This window comes from Nanorana parkeri, unplaced genomic scaffold (genome assembly GCF_000935625.1).
Source record: "Nanorana parkeri isolate BGI_ZX_2015 unplaced genomic scaffold, ASM93562v1 scaffold391, whole genome shotgun sequence".
NCBI classification, from domain to species: Eukaryota; Metazoa; Chordata; class Amphibia; order Anura; family Dicroglossidae; genus Nanorana; species Nanorana parkeri.
In genome coordinates, this window is record NW_017306659.1 from 1,136,505 (window position 1) to 1,150,403 (window position 13,899).

Sequence of the window (13,899 nt, forward strand, 5' to 3'; positions counted from 1 at the left end):
TGGTTTTCGGGGTCCCCCACTCTTCTGGGGGACCTGGGACCACGGCACATGAGCTCAGGCTGGAGAGTGGTGAGCAGAGCGAAAAACGTCTCTTCGTTGTCTGCTCGGTGTGATCACTGAGACCGGAGCGCGTTAATCACAGCGCCACCTGTCTCAGCTGTCAGAAACTGCACAGCAGATCTGTTCTGTGTTGGAGGGCAGGTTCCATAAAGAGAACCTGTCACCTCCAAACTATCACATAGGGGCTTGTAAGGAATAAAATTAAGTGGAAAAAAAGTTAAAAATAATAAATAAAAATTAAAAAAAGTTATAAAAAAGTGATATTTAAAAAAAATTAAAACCAAACCCGCTGCCCCCGCCATCTGCATGCAAATAAAGGCACGCGTAGGACATTGTGTGTGTGCGCTGAGTGCTGCCGCCATTCCAGTGTGTGCCATATTGTGGTTGCCAGGCAGCAGAACTCTTACACACACAATGTGCATTGAAAGGTAAGTTCACTTTTCCAAATAATATGGGAAAATGGAATTTCCTGATCAAATCTGGCCCAGTCTCTCCGATACCCCGCCTCTCCGATACTGAGTATACCGATACCGAGTATTTTGGGTAAGTACTAGTAGTCGCCCAAATGCTTCCCCGATACCGGAACTTCTGGTCAGAGGAAGATTTCCTCTGACCGGCAGTGCCGTAGGGGAACATGGAGCCAGCTTCCCAGGCCAATCAGGAAGCTGTGCAGTGAGTAATGACCTGATTGGCCAGGAACCTGGCTCCTTGCTGATTGGTTGGGAAGCCGGCTCGATGCTGATTGGCTGGGAAGCTGGTTTCCCGGCCAATCACAATCAAGCCAGCCAAACAATATGTCATTACCCGCTGCCCGGCTTCCTGATTGCCCGGGAAACCAGCTCCATGCTAGCGGCAGAACCGATATCAGTACTCGGTACCGAAAAACCGGTGCATCTCTAGTTTTGATTAAAAAAAAAAATTTTATTGGGACAAGTAGATCGGGCCCCTGCTTTAGCCCTTGGGCAAGTAGTTTTTTTATTTTTTTTTATTTCCACACCCCTGTTCATTAGCAGATGTATTGTGTGATTGATGTGTGAATGAAGGCTAGGAACTTTGGAGGGGGTCCCAAGCACTGGTAAAGCTGGGTACACCCGGAGCCAATCTCAGCATTCACACATTAGACTACCCAAAATGGACATATATGTAGCTTCAATAAAATTCCTCGACATTTATATTTCTGACCTTAAAATTTGATGTGCGTATGCACTGAGCCATACTCATTCACATGCAGCGTGGAATGTTTTCAAACACTTCTCCCAAAAAAAGGACAGAAAACATCTTATCACTTTGCTCAAGCACAAACAGTGCTCTATACACATACTGTTATTTAGCAGATGACATAACCCCTTCAAGCATATCAGAGCATGGAATATATCAAATAGCAATTAGAAGAATGATAATGCAGAAGTCATCTTGCAAAGGAATATGATAACCTTTACCAATGGGATAAGTAATTAAAAGTCGTATTTAATGGTAAACAAGATTAAAGCCAACTTTCACCATGGAAACTTCCCAACCAGAGTGTTAAATTTCAATAGTGCTAGATACTGCTGGAAAAATATGTCATCCTGAGTTTCACACTTAATTAAGAAACGATTTCTGAAACCCTGATCTAAAGTAAGCTCAGTAATTATAGAGAGCAATACCAGAAATCTTTGGCACATCTTGATCTGTTTATGCTCCTAGTTGGGAGTAATAAATAATAGCCTGGGAATGTGAAAATGCACTGGCCTCCTCAAACTATTTTATGTATTTTCAGTCACAGTTAATGTGGTCATGGTTGTACCAGTAACCACCCTTTCCAGGAGGTGATGTACATTGCAATAAATGTATTTTCTGCATATGCTTCTGCCTTGTCTTATTAAATGTGAAAGATATTTTTTATTTCCCAACAGAAATTACAATCTACTGTTACGCCATTTATCTTGCCGTAATCAATAAAGTGATTGTGACAGCCGGTCACTAAAGTAATAATTAAGGTGTTTATTCTTTCTTTGAGAACAAAGACTTGCATGTAAGCATCTGCTTTAAGTAAATATAATAATGCAAATAATAAAAACAAGTAAAATTTATAAGTATATAATGTATGAAAATTTAGATGAAGATAATTACACACAAGTCTGTGTAAACCATCCTTTTTTAGGTAGCCACTTCACTCTTCCTAATAATAGTCCCCTGGTGTAGGCATGTACCTGCTAGCAAGAAAAGACAATGAAAAAAAACACATAATAAAATATAAATGGTAAAATGTTTGTGCTACAGAAATCTATATTATCTTTCCAGTACGAATAGGCTATTGTACATGACATCTTTAAATGAAAGAAAGGTGGCTCACATATTAACAAAGTAATTGCCTGTGCTACAACCCACTTACTCGCATCGCGGAGAGGATCAAACGATACTATGCTGTGCAACACAGCTGGCGCAAAAGAATTATTTCACTTATGAAGTTATCTGTTATTTCAGCATAAGAAGCAAAAGCAGGCCTGGACTTTTTCTCAATCTTATAAAAATGAATGGAAACAGGAAAAATGTATGGTTCTGCCACCTTATGTAGATGCTCCATGGTTTAATTAAGAGAAAAACGGTCAAAGGGCCCAATTTCAGAACCTCTTACTATAACATTGTGAGTCTTTATTTAAAAACCTTGGTCAGATGCCAAGATTGATTGAGCCAATCTGATCCTCCCTTCCCCCCAGAGTAAATTAGTGTACAGGACCTGTTAAAGCACTAAAGCTGGGTACACATGGTTATATTTTTTTGTTCGTCCTCGCTCCATCCACAATAACGATTCTCCCGCTGTGTACATTGTATTCTGACAGCAGCCCTGGACGCAGAGTTTCTAAACAGTGCTTGTAGCTGTTTGGCTGCAAGCATCGTTTGGCTGATGACTTTCCAGCTTATCACCTCAACAAATGATTTAATGATACGCCTGGAACAAGCATTTTGATCAGAAATCCAGAACTTCTTTATGTGCATAATAGTTTCAAGTCAAGTGACCCAAATGGTATTGACACAGTTGGATCAGCATGGCAGCCAAACTACTAGCTTTTTCTGGAGAAGGCAACAGTGGCAGTCTCCAAATTCTCTCTGTAAAGGTTTTCTTGGAGCTCTTAAATCATACCCACGTTTGGCCAAACCACCATTTGAGTTTCTCAGTGTGCCAGAGTTTGTCCTTTTATGTAATAACTATTCAAAAGAGCGAAATGGAACTGAATGCCCAGACAAGGCTGATGTTTAGGATAAAATGGCAAATCAAAAACTCAAATCATGTTTATATTATACAGTATATCTGCAAGGGTGCTAATTTATCTAGCTAATAGTATAGCTAGTTGTAATTACATTCAACTGTGGTGCTGGGCTTACTTAGAAAGTGATCTTCGGGGAGGGTCGGGATACACTGGGAGGTGCAAAGGAGGCAGCTGTGTCAGGCACAGTGTTTTCATTTAGGGAGGGGAGCGCCACAGTGACAGCTCTCAGTGAAAGCCCAAGTGAGTGGTTAAAGCCTTCTTCTGCCAGCTCTTTGTTTTCTGTTTTTTTTTTTAAGGCAGTTAATGACAAATGCTGGCACGTTACAGTGACATTAAACTCAGGAGGTAATTCTTAACTATACATTATCTTTACATTACAAGTACCTTAACTATAAACAAAAATGTACCTTATTTGCACATGACTTGGCTGTAGATCCTCAAATCATCTCTGAATTGGTGCTGACACTGTCCTTCCTTCTGGAGGGTGGCTCCTTTTGTTCCCCGTGGTCCCCGTGTCTGTGTTGTAAAGTATCCACCGCTCCAAGCTTGCTCCTGTAATGTACTACAATCTCAATATAAATTAGTAAAGTAAATCTGAGATTGTAGTCCATAACAGGAGTGAGCTTGGAGTGATGGCTAGTTGACAACACACACAGGAACCATGGGGAACAAAAGTAGCTGTATGTCGCTGGCATACAAAAAAAGACTTTAAAAAGACTCCTGGCGTCTATAGCTGTTGGCACTCTGTCTAGCAGCGTAAAGCTTATGGTCTGCTTTACACTGGAAGCAATTCTGGTGGCCACCAGATTGCTTTCAGGGGCCAGTGAAGTGCATGCCCCCCGCCACCCGACACCCCAGTAACTCATCATAATGTAATCTTACTCCTCCTTGCTCCCTCCTGCGGGCCCAGGACCTGCATCACAGCATGTAAGCCCCCCATGTGATAGCAATAAAGTACATTAAAAAAACAAAAAGATAAACATTTAAAAATACAAAAAAAATGTAAAGCCCTCGCCCCTGTCAACAAGCACATAAACACATAACATAAACGTGTTGGGTGCACCTACGTATGAAAACAACATATTAGGTATCGCCGCTTGAGAGCAATAATTCTAAGGCCAGTATTCACGGTTAATTCTAAACTGATGACCTGTATGGGTTTTTAAAGTGTTGCCTATGGACAATTTGGGGTACTGTATTTTGTCGCCATTTCACATGTGCACATAATTTTTAAGCTTGACATGTTGGCATCACCTTATCTTCTATATTTTACAAACAAATGGGTATTATATAGTGTTTTTGTGAACTAAAATTCACGTAAGCGTAATTTTTACAAAAATGTTGGGTTTGATAAAATGTTGCGCTCATATAATGCGACATAAAAATGTGCAACTGCTGCCATTTTATTCTACAGGGTCTGTGCGTTTAAGGAAATATATAAGTAATATATATAAATATACCAGTTATTTTTTAAAGTAATTTTTAGACCTAAAACACAAAGCATGTGTTAAATATATTTGTTGTTATTTGTTTTTTGTTTTTTTTTTACAAGTGTGCTCCGTCTATCCAGGTAGTTTACCCTCTTGTTAGTTGCCTCCTGTTTACCTACTGCTGACGGAGGTGTCGTAAAAGGCAGCAGGCTCAGTCAATAGCAGCTCCTCTGTCCCTATCAGCCCACTCAGTTCCAGCCTCCACTGCCACTGCACTCCTGAAATTTGGAGTGCAGTGTGTATGGTAAGCTACCAGCGGGGTGTCTTCAAGACCTATAAGTTCCAGTCCCAGACCTGTTGCTGCAATATGCCACTGCACCAGCAGTCAATGCTGCACTGCACACAAACAGGTGGCAGGTCCACTCCATATGCGTTCTTATGCTATACATACTCATGACCACTCTACTGTATATGCTATATTGTATAATAAATAGTCCTGGCTGCTACACTGTGTACAGTATGCTATATTGTATGATTTATAGCCCTGGCTGCTACCCTGTATAAGCTATATTGTATGATGCACATTCCTAACTACTACACTCTTTCATAGTCACTTTAAAAGCTAAGTGTACTTTTAAACAATGTACAGTTATCCTTTTTCTATAGCACCCTAACTGAATAAGATCCACTCTCCACCTCCACAGATCTCGAATTCCCTCAATTTCACTGCCACATAATAACCAATCCGGGTAATTAGAGTGTTGTACAGTGGTGTTTTTTTCTGCTCTGGGGCCTTGTGATTTCTAGTTTATGCCCTTAGTACCCTGCCTTTTGTGTTGCCTCTGTCTGGTCTGGCGCTGTTTGCTATTAGCGCAAGGAGATCTGTAGGTGACCACACAGCAGGAAGTTCCCACAATGTAATTTCGCACTTCCTGGTCTATGTGAAACCTTATTGGCAGACCTGGAGCAAAGCAGTGATGCAGAGACGACAAGTTTTGTAACTCCCCGCCCCCCCCCCCCATCTTCAGGCACTGGGCTGCAGTGCACCTTCAGGTTCAAGAACATGTTAAGACTCTGAAGACTCCTTTATTGTGTGTCTGAGCATTACTGGTGCATTACTGGTATGCCATCATTACCTCTTGTTCCGTTGGTTTCCATCGAAAGGTTTAACACACTGAGGAATTAAGTTCTGTGTTACTAGCTGCAGTGTCATGCGCGTGCTCTCCACACTCTGCTCCCGCCTTTTTCAGCGTGAGGTAGTGCTTTCCGCAATTGCAAGAGGCACAAGCTTTTCGTCTCGATTAGTCCTTGCTGTCACCTACAGTGACTTAGTGACCTCCAGCCTAGTAACCCCTCTCCTGCTTTTAGCAGCTGTTTGTGAGTGTCCAATGTTTTTCACTTGGTGTCTTAATTAAGTTGCCTCACTCTAGGAACGCAGCATGTCAGGTCCCGAGCACAAAGGGAGCAGTTCGCTATATCAGGACTCCCCAGCTCCACTAACAGTTTTGGGGTGACCTGTAGTGTCCCTTCTCAGGGACTTGACACTGATAGCCTAGATTGTTGCCCCCTACTTGCGTTTACACACTACTCAGAGTCTTGCTTAGTTGCGTCAGGTGTTGCCCCCTCCTCGGCCTTATCCAGGGAGGCGTTCCCTACAGCTACACTAGAATTTATGGACACAATTGCAGCTATGATTGCTGACTTGGAACACAGAGGCCAAAAGCTTACTTTTACACCTTCTTCTCTAAAATCGTTATCTGACATTCCTGCAGCTGTAGCGACCTCTGAACCTTCTGCTGCAGATGCACTGTCAAATGAGTCCCAGAAATCTGTTCTGAAATAATTTGTTCCCAGGGAACCACAATCAACTTATATAGCGCCCAAATGTAAAGATACCATATTGGTTATTATTGATGTGGTGGGAGCTAGCTTAAAACTGGAACAGCCCATGGCTGATAATAGTGTTGCTACTAGTTTGGGATTCCTGAGGGGCCCCAACACTATCAATTTTTCAGTAAAGTGCTTACTTGATCCTTTTCTGTACTGAGACTGGACAAATCCTGGTAATGTATTCACTCTTCTATCCTCTATTGCTGCTGGTGGCTCGGGAATCTAGCTCGGAAGTTGGTGGATGCCTTTCCTCCCACTATCTTGGAAGATCCTAACAACACCTTGGTGCAGGGGACTTGGTTGCCAGTGGAATCAGATCTCCCAACATTCTGTAGCTCTAGGTATTTTTATTGTCTCTACAACACTGGACTCCCTGACTGGAATTTCATCTGCTCAGAATTCAATTGTACAAGTGTTAGGGAAACCAAGAAACGGAGGCGTTTATTGAAAACAACAATAAACATAAATGGCAAAAAACAATTGAGAAAGTCCAGGACCTTGTCGGTGCCAAGCCGGGGGTCAGATGCCAAAACGGGTGGTCAGTAAAACCAGGTCAGGGAGCACGGATAGCAGGATGAACAGAGACAATAGCTGGAGGTAGGAGCCAGAGCCAGGGTCATGCACGGAGAACAGGAACTACAGAGCACTTGGTAGATCAGAACAAATGCAAATGCGGAGACTGAATGGACAAGGTGAAGGCTAAATAGTGAACTGGTGCCCTGCATTATCACTCTGAGATTGGAATTTGCCAGGAGTCTTGTTAGTAGCAGCAGAATGATGATGTTAACGGGTTTGGACGTAAGAGGGCGCCAAAGAGGAACAGCACTGTCAGAAGCACTACAAGTCATGCTGCAAGTGACTGGACAAGGAAGGGTAAGAAACCCAGACAACAATGTCACAGAAGTGGCATATATCAACTATCAGGGAGGAATCAGAAGCATTGCAGTGGCAAAAGAGGGTTCCAGCCTGGGCAGAACTTCGCTCTCCTGCCTTGTCCACTGTTAACATTCAATTAGGACGACTGGCTCTTTTTTGTCATTCCTAATGTTCCCCGTAAAGGGGAAAAAGCTTAACATTCCATCTCTCAATGATATCATACAAGCGTATTGTCTTAAAAATACTGCAAGTCTTCGCTTTTTCCTGCCAAAGCGTTCACTACTAGGTCTGTAGGTGCCTTTGGGCTTTTCAGCATCAGGCATCGGTTTCTAAGATTTTCAAGGCTGCCACCTGGTCTTCTCATTCTCTTAAGTTTTACCAGATGAGTATTCAAACCTCATGTGATGCCTCCATGATATTCTGAAAGGGATAGGTACTGTAATGCCGTAGCAATAGTAAGAGTCTCAGCTGCGGAGGCTATACAGGTGCAGGGTTGTTTGTTAGGGTACGGCGTCAGGGTCGGGTTCCAGGCGTCACTCTCAGAGTCTTAAACGGAGAGTTTGGAACCCTACCATCATGTGCCGCAATTAGTAAGGGTTAACACAGTTCACTCAGAGTAGCTCCTTAGTTTCAGGTGCGACTTTTATCCAAAATAGTTATGCAGATTGTAATTTCAGTAGTAATCAAAAGTAATCCTTTGCAAACGTCAGTTTAAGCAGGAGTTATACGCAGGGTATTCAAAGCATACAATAGGTAAAACTTATAATGAATATATGCAGTTTGCAGTTCCGAGTTTTCCCCAATAGAGGGAGTAAGAGACAGTCAATGAGCCACAAGAGTTCTTTCTAGTTTGATTCTCTAGTGAAGAGCTCGGCAGTGGCTAACAGGGTTTTCTGTTACTTTCACAGAGAACCTATACTTGCTGTTTTGCAGATGTCTTGCAGAGAGGTTCCAGGCTTTCAGGGGTTCTGGGTCCACAGCTCACGCAGCAGGCTGTCAGATGGCGTTCTCAGATGAATAATAGAACGCCATACTGACCCGGCTTCCTGCTATTTATGTGGATTGGATAGGGGAGGTGCTGGAGGCGCTGGGCGGCCCGATGCGTTCCACGCTGGAACGCATCGGCGATTTACTTCCTGATTTGCGGCTGCGGTCCCTTGTGGAACGCAAGCCGCGATCGTTACAGGTACCCTTTGTTAAAGTGGATCTGTGTATATAACAAATCTTGCCTGCGTCCACCCTCTGTTCCTGTTGATCAAAATATTGAAAATTAATACATATCTCCAATGGAGAATTCTTTGGTTTTCATGGTCTTGGTCTGCCACTTCCAGCCAGTGTTTGTGAAGCACATATCATAGAGAATTCTGTTCAATATTCAAATGGGCATGACTATTATTCTCTTGAGCAGGGTCTTGTACATGTAAACTTTACCAGCTTGTGAAAAGCTGCACATCACAAGCTTAAGATATTGCTGGCGCATCCAAGCCTAGCTTCCACCACAAGCTGTTCCAGAATCGCCACTGGAGCGTCCAAAACAAATATTCCCCCCATGCAATAAAATGAGGTGAACATATTTTGCCCTGGTTTCAGGGGAATTATAACGTTTGATGAAAAGCTGTTCTATGATGGCTGCAAAAAAGCCGAAGTAGATATAGAACACTGAAAAGGCATGCAATTACGCCATAAATTGTCAATTAAATAATTCTTGGACAGGTAGAATTTACAGTTATTAGCTTTCTTTGCACTAATTGCTATGCTATTCTTTGTGAAATAAAACATGTTTTCTTGCTCTAACCAAAAGTTACAGCTTTTAATATCTGCAGTATATTTGTTCTTGACACCAAATACCCCTAAGAGCGGTCTATAGGACAGTGGTGGTCCCATAGACTTCTACTTAAGTTATTTCTATTTAAAAAAGGAGCTGGGACAGGAAGAAAAACTAAGCTATTGCTGTTACTGTACTCCCTGCTCAATTTTCGGAGAACTGTATTTCAGAAAAGAGACCATGGAGGTGTAATATTGCCCCATTTCACTTACCTTGCACTGTCATTTCCATGATTTTTTCCTGGAGCTCTGCTTAAATCACATTCTTGAAATTACCCTTCTGTACATTGCAACCATACGGTGAATACAACATTTTGATTAGACTATTGTTGTTTAGACAAGTTGTAAAGCAGCCTGGAACCTTCCCATGTACATACCACATATACAAATCCACTTATTTTGTGTAGTGTGAGATCAGTACTCAGTACAATCTATTATAATCATTTATGCTATATGTTTTTGTAGGTTTGGTGCAGAGCAACCAGTGTACATTAACATAATCCGAGACCCAGTGAACCGATTTCTCTCCAATTATTTTTTTCGACGGTTTGGAGACTGGAGAGGAGAACAAAATCACATGATCCGTACACCAAGCATGAAAGAAGAGGAGAGGTACTTGGTAAGTTCGTGCAGTACATAATTTGTTTCAGTTTGGATTAGGGACCTCAAGGAATTAACCAAATACTGCCATTTTCTAAATTAGATAAGTATAGTCTATTAAAAGGAAGTTTGGTTTCTTTTCATTTACCCTTCAACTGATCTTTAGCTTTCCCAGTTTATATTTCTGATGGATATTTATGTCAAATATATTTATTAAATGGACATGACAAGGATTTTTTTTCTTTGTAAATAACTTGCAGTCTCTAGGAGCCACTGTGGCCACTGTAGGAGCCCCTATAAGTTGGATATGCAGTCACCACACACACCCCCTTTTTTCATTTACAGCAATATTCCATTTACAGAACTTATAGTGGGTGTTTGAGTGGGTGAATCTCTCCCCCAGTGCCTGCATTAACCATTCATCAGCCAGAGTGCTCGAAGCAATTTTTGAACATAAAAGGAAGCCAGAAAAAGTAACTAACGCAGGGATGAGATTTTCAGAAAATAATAATGGTCAAATTGCACTTACATAGTATTTCTAGATGGACATATTTTAACAAACCTGTAGGCTTTTAAAGGGTCACATAAAAAAAATCCAACAAGAAGAGTGGGTATCCTTTATAATGGTTTTGGCATTTGAGCACAGATCTCACCAGTAAAGTCCCAAAGATATAGGAGACATGGTTTGGTGGTTTAACTTACCTTTGCGTTGGATGAACACAGCTTAATTTAATTCAAGTACAACACTAAACAAGTTTTCTTAAACTGCATGGATAGCCAGATGTTTAATATTTTCTTGAAGATTTAGCAAGTTTCAGCAGGTATCTACTAAGCATTTAGGATAGATATAGCTGCAGAGCTCTGAGCTTGATAAATGTTTACTAAAGTGTACACATACTTGTTAAAGCTACGTCAGGTATTACCATAAATATCTCTCTTCAGCACCGCCAGACTGGAGATGAAGGGTGCTTAGAGGGGTTCTTAAATGCATTGTACAACCTTGACAAATGTAATACTCTTGAGACTAGCAAGGGTTTAAAATGTCCATGAATACTTAGTATTCATAAGTTCCTTTTGTTCTTGCAAGATAGTTTAGGTGTAGTAAGGCCAATTTAATTACCATGATCAGATAACCCAGGTTTTCAGCCACAGATCTCCTGATCACTATTCCTCATGGCTGGTGGATGACCAGCATACTGATAACAGGACATCTGTCCTTCTGTACCTACTGACTGTTTAAAATAAATGTTCTTTGGACCTTCCCTGTCAAAAACCCAACAGTGCTGATATGCACTAAGTGTCTGTTGCATTTATGTTGCTACCCTCATTCCCAGTGACCTAGTAAAATGTATGTTGCAAAACAACAAATGCAGAAATATTTTGTCAGTACAACAAACGTATCCAATACATAGACTGACAGTTCTGAAGAGTGCAGAAGATTCCATACTCAAAGTGAAACATTCTTGCTTAAGCCTAGGGTACTATTAATACTATGACTGTATTTTTTTCTCCATTCCTATTACCAGGTTGTTTTAAGAAGGGGGGACATTTTTTGGGCCCCTCCCTGCACATTAGTGAATGGCATACTAACTTTTACCAGCATTCTTAGGGACACACATTCTTGTTGCCCTTTAACTATGTTGTTGTCAGTCCATACACCTGGTGTACCAGGCTTGTATCTGTAGTGAGCAACTGCATGTTTTTATCAGGTATAAATAAATTCAACCTGTGAGGATGGTAGAGGATGAAGTAATATTCATAAATCTCTGCTGGCTATGAATCTTGATCTTATCTCAACCATAGGAGGATTCATTCACTAATTTCCAATTGTGGTAGCCATATATAAGCTTCATATCACCATTACCAGCTTCATAGTGTATTTAATTCATTAGCCTGACTGTGGGTAGAACAGTGATTGTGCTGTGTCTGATTACATGTATTCAGACAGTCTTAAAGGTAATTTAAGACAAATTATTAAGGTTTTGAGTTATTATTTCGCCATGTCGTCCCACTTACTTGTGACCTTTTATTCTAATTATCACTCTTAGCTATATTTCTCTGAGAGTGTTAAGGTAATAAGTGGCATAATTAAGACCATTTTGTTTATGCTCAGGCTGCAGAATTGTCATAGCATGCAAAGCATTTGACATCCTCTTGAATTGGATTAGGCTGTCTGAAATTGTATTTAAAATGTAGACGTTGTTAGAAGCTGACAAAGTAAATGTGTATTTGTTTTCCAAAATAAACATCATTGTTTTCTTTTGTATACAGTATTGATAAAGCAGTAAGCAATATTCACTGCAAACATCTGTATTTAGAAAAGTTGTATTGAGAAATGTAAAAAATAAGTTGTATTATGTACTAGATGATACTTACTGCTTATATTCAAGCTGATTTCAGGTTTTATCATGTTTGTCTTGGAAATAAACTGACTATGCATACTATGGGATCTATTTATAAACGATGTGCAGGGTCGTTTGCCCTTCAAAAATCTGTGAACATTCGTTTTGGACGAATGTTGCCAAAAGCCAATGTTCTTAATATATTTTTCCAGTTCAAACATAGGGGTCTATTCAATAAGCTGCTGTAGGCAGCCGAGTGAATGACCGACCTAAAGCGAAGTGAGCCGAACGTTGTTCGGCTATTCACTTCAGGCTGGTACGGCTGATTTCAGCCGTATATCGGCTGAAATCAGACGTACATTGGGTGGCTTTGCGTGGCTTTGGGTCGGCCGAACATGCTCAGCATGTTCGGCCGACCCAAAGTGCAGAAGGAGTTCGACTCAGCCGATCCAACTTCTGGATCGGCTAAGCCGAACCTCCAACAGGCTACTCACTGGTGTTCGATCAATTATTATAGATGCTGAACAGCAGTGAGTGAATAGCCTTGGCTGTTCTGCTCGGTCTCTCTGTGGGACCGAGCAGAACAGAAAAATAGTTCAAAAAGTAGAAAAATAGAAAACGATTGTGCGGAGCTAGCAATGGCAGCTAGCTCCTCCCAACGTTTTCCATTGGCCCGCGGTTCTGCTGTCAAAAAAAAGAAATGTCAGAAAAAAAAAAATGTTTGGCCATAGGAATGCATTGCTAGATTCCTATTGGCTATTGCAATTTGCAATAGCCAATTGCAAACTAGCTATTGTACCCGCCCTCTGCTGCTGTCAATCGGTAGTGGGGCCCAAATGGAGAACTGCAGCAGAGGGCGGGTGCAATGCTAGTTTGTTATTGCAAATTGAAATAGCCAATAGGAATCTAGCAATGCATTCCTACGGCCAAAAATATTAATTTTTTTTCTATGCTGACACGGCTCCGTGTCAGAATAGAAAAAACAGAAAAAGCAGCGTTTCTCTCCTTGGCGGCCGGAAGCGGGAGACTCCCGGAGCGCCCGGGAGAGTTAGGCTGTCTGTAGATCAGTGTCCCTGGTTAGCTGGTAACCAGGGACGCTGATCTCTCTGCAAGTGGCCATTGGCCGGCCGCTCGGCCAGCTTCGGCTTTCAGCGCAGCTCAGCCAAGCCGAGGCATATGCCTTCGGCTCGACTGAGCCGCTCGGCCAAGTTCGGGAGCTGTACGGGCTATAGTGAATAGCCCGTACAGCAGCCCTTCGGTTCTCCTGAACCGATGGGGGCCTGGGGCCGAAGCTAGCCGAAGGATCGGCCGAAGCTACGGCTAGATCCTTTGGCTGCTTCGTGAATAGACCCCATAGTGTTGTAAACATACATTATGACCAGTAGATGGAATTTCTCAGTTCTAATGTAGTTTGTTTTTTGTAATAATACATTATGGCCACTAGGTGAAGCTCAGGAGCATAATAGTATTTATTATGTATAATGTTACATGATCTAAATATTTATGTCATATGCTCCTCACTTTCATCTAGTGGTCATAATGTGCTCACCCTGCAAATTATAAATAGACCCCTATATGATAGCAACACTGTTAGGTATACATTAGTAGAATGACATTAAGATATAT

At 41.6% G+C, this 13,899-nt stretch overlaps 1 protein-coding gene across 1 annotated transcript in view; it reads left to right on the forward strand.

Annotated features, from left to right (window-relative positions):
- UST (uronyl 2-sulfotransferase) overlaps nucleotides 1-13,899 on the forward strand; it is a 239,223-nt gene that overhangs the window by 200,104 nt on the left and 25,220 nt on the right. The window contains exon 5 of the mRNA XM_018559381.1: nucleotides 9,797-9,950. Coding sequence (XP_018414883.1) covers nucleotides 9,797-9,950 — 154 coding nt within the window. The remainder of the gene's footprint in view (nucleotides 1-9,796; nucleotides 9,951-13,899) is intronic.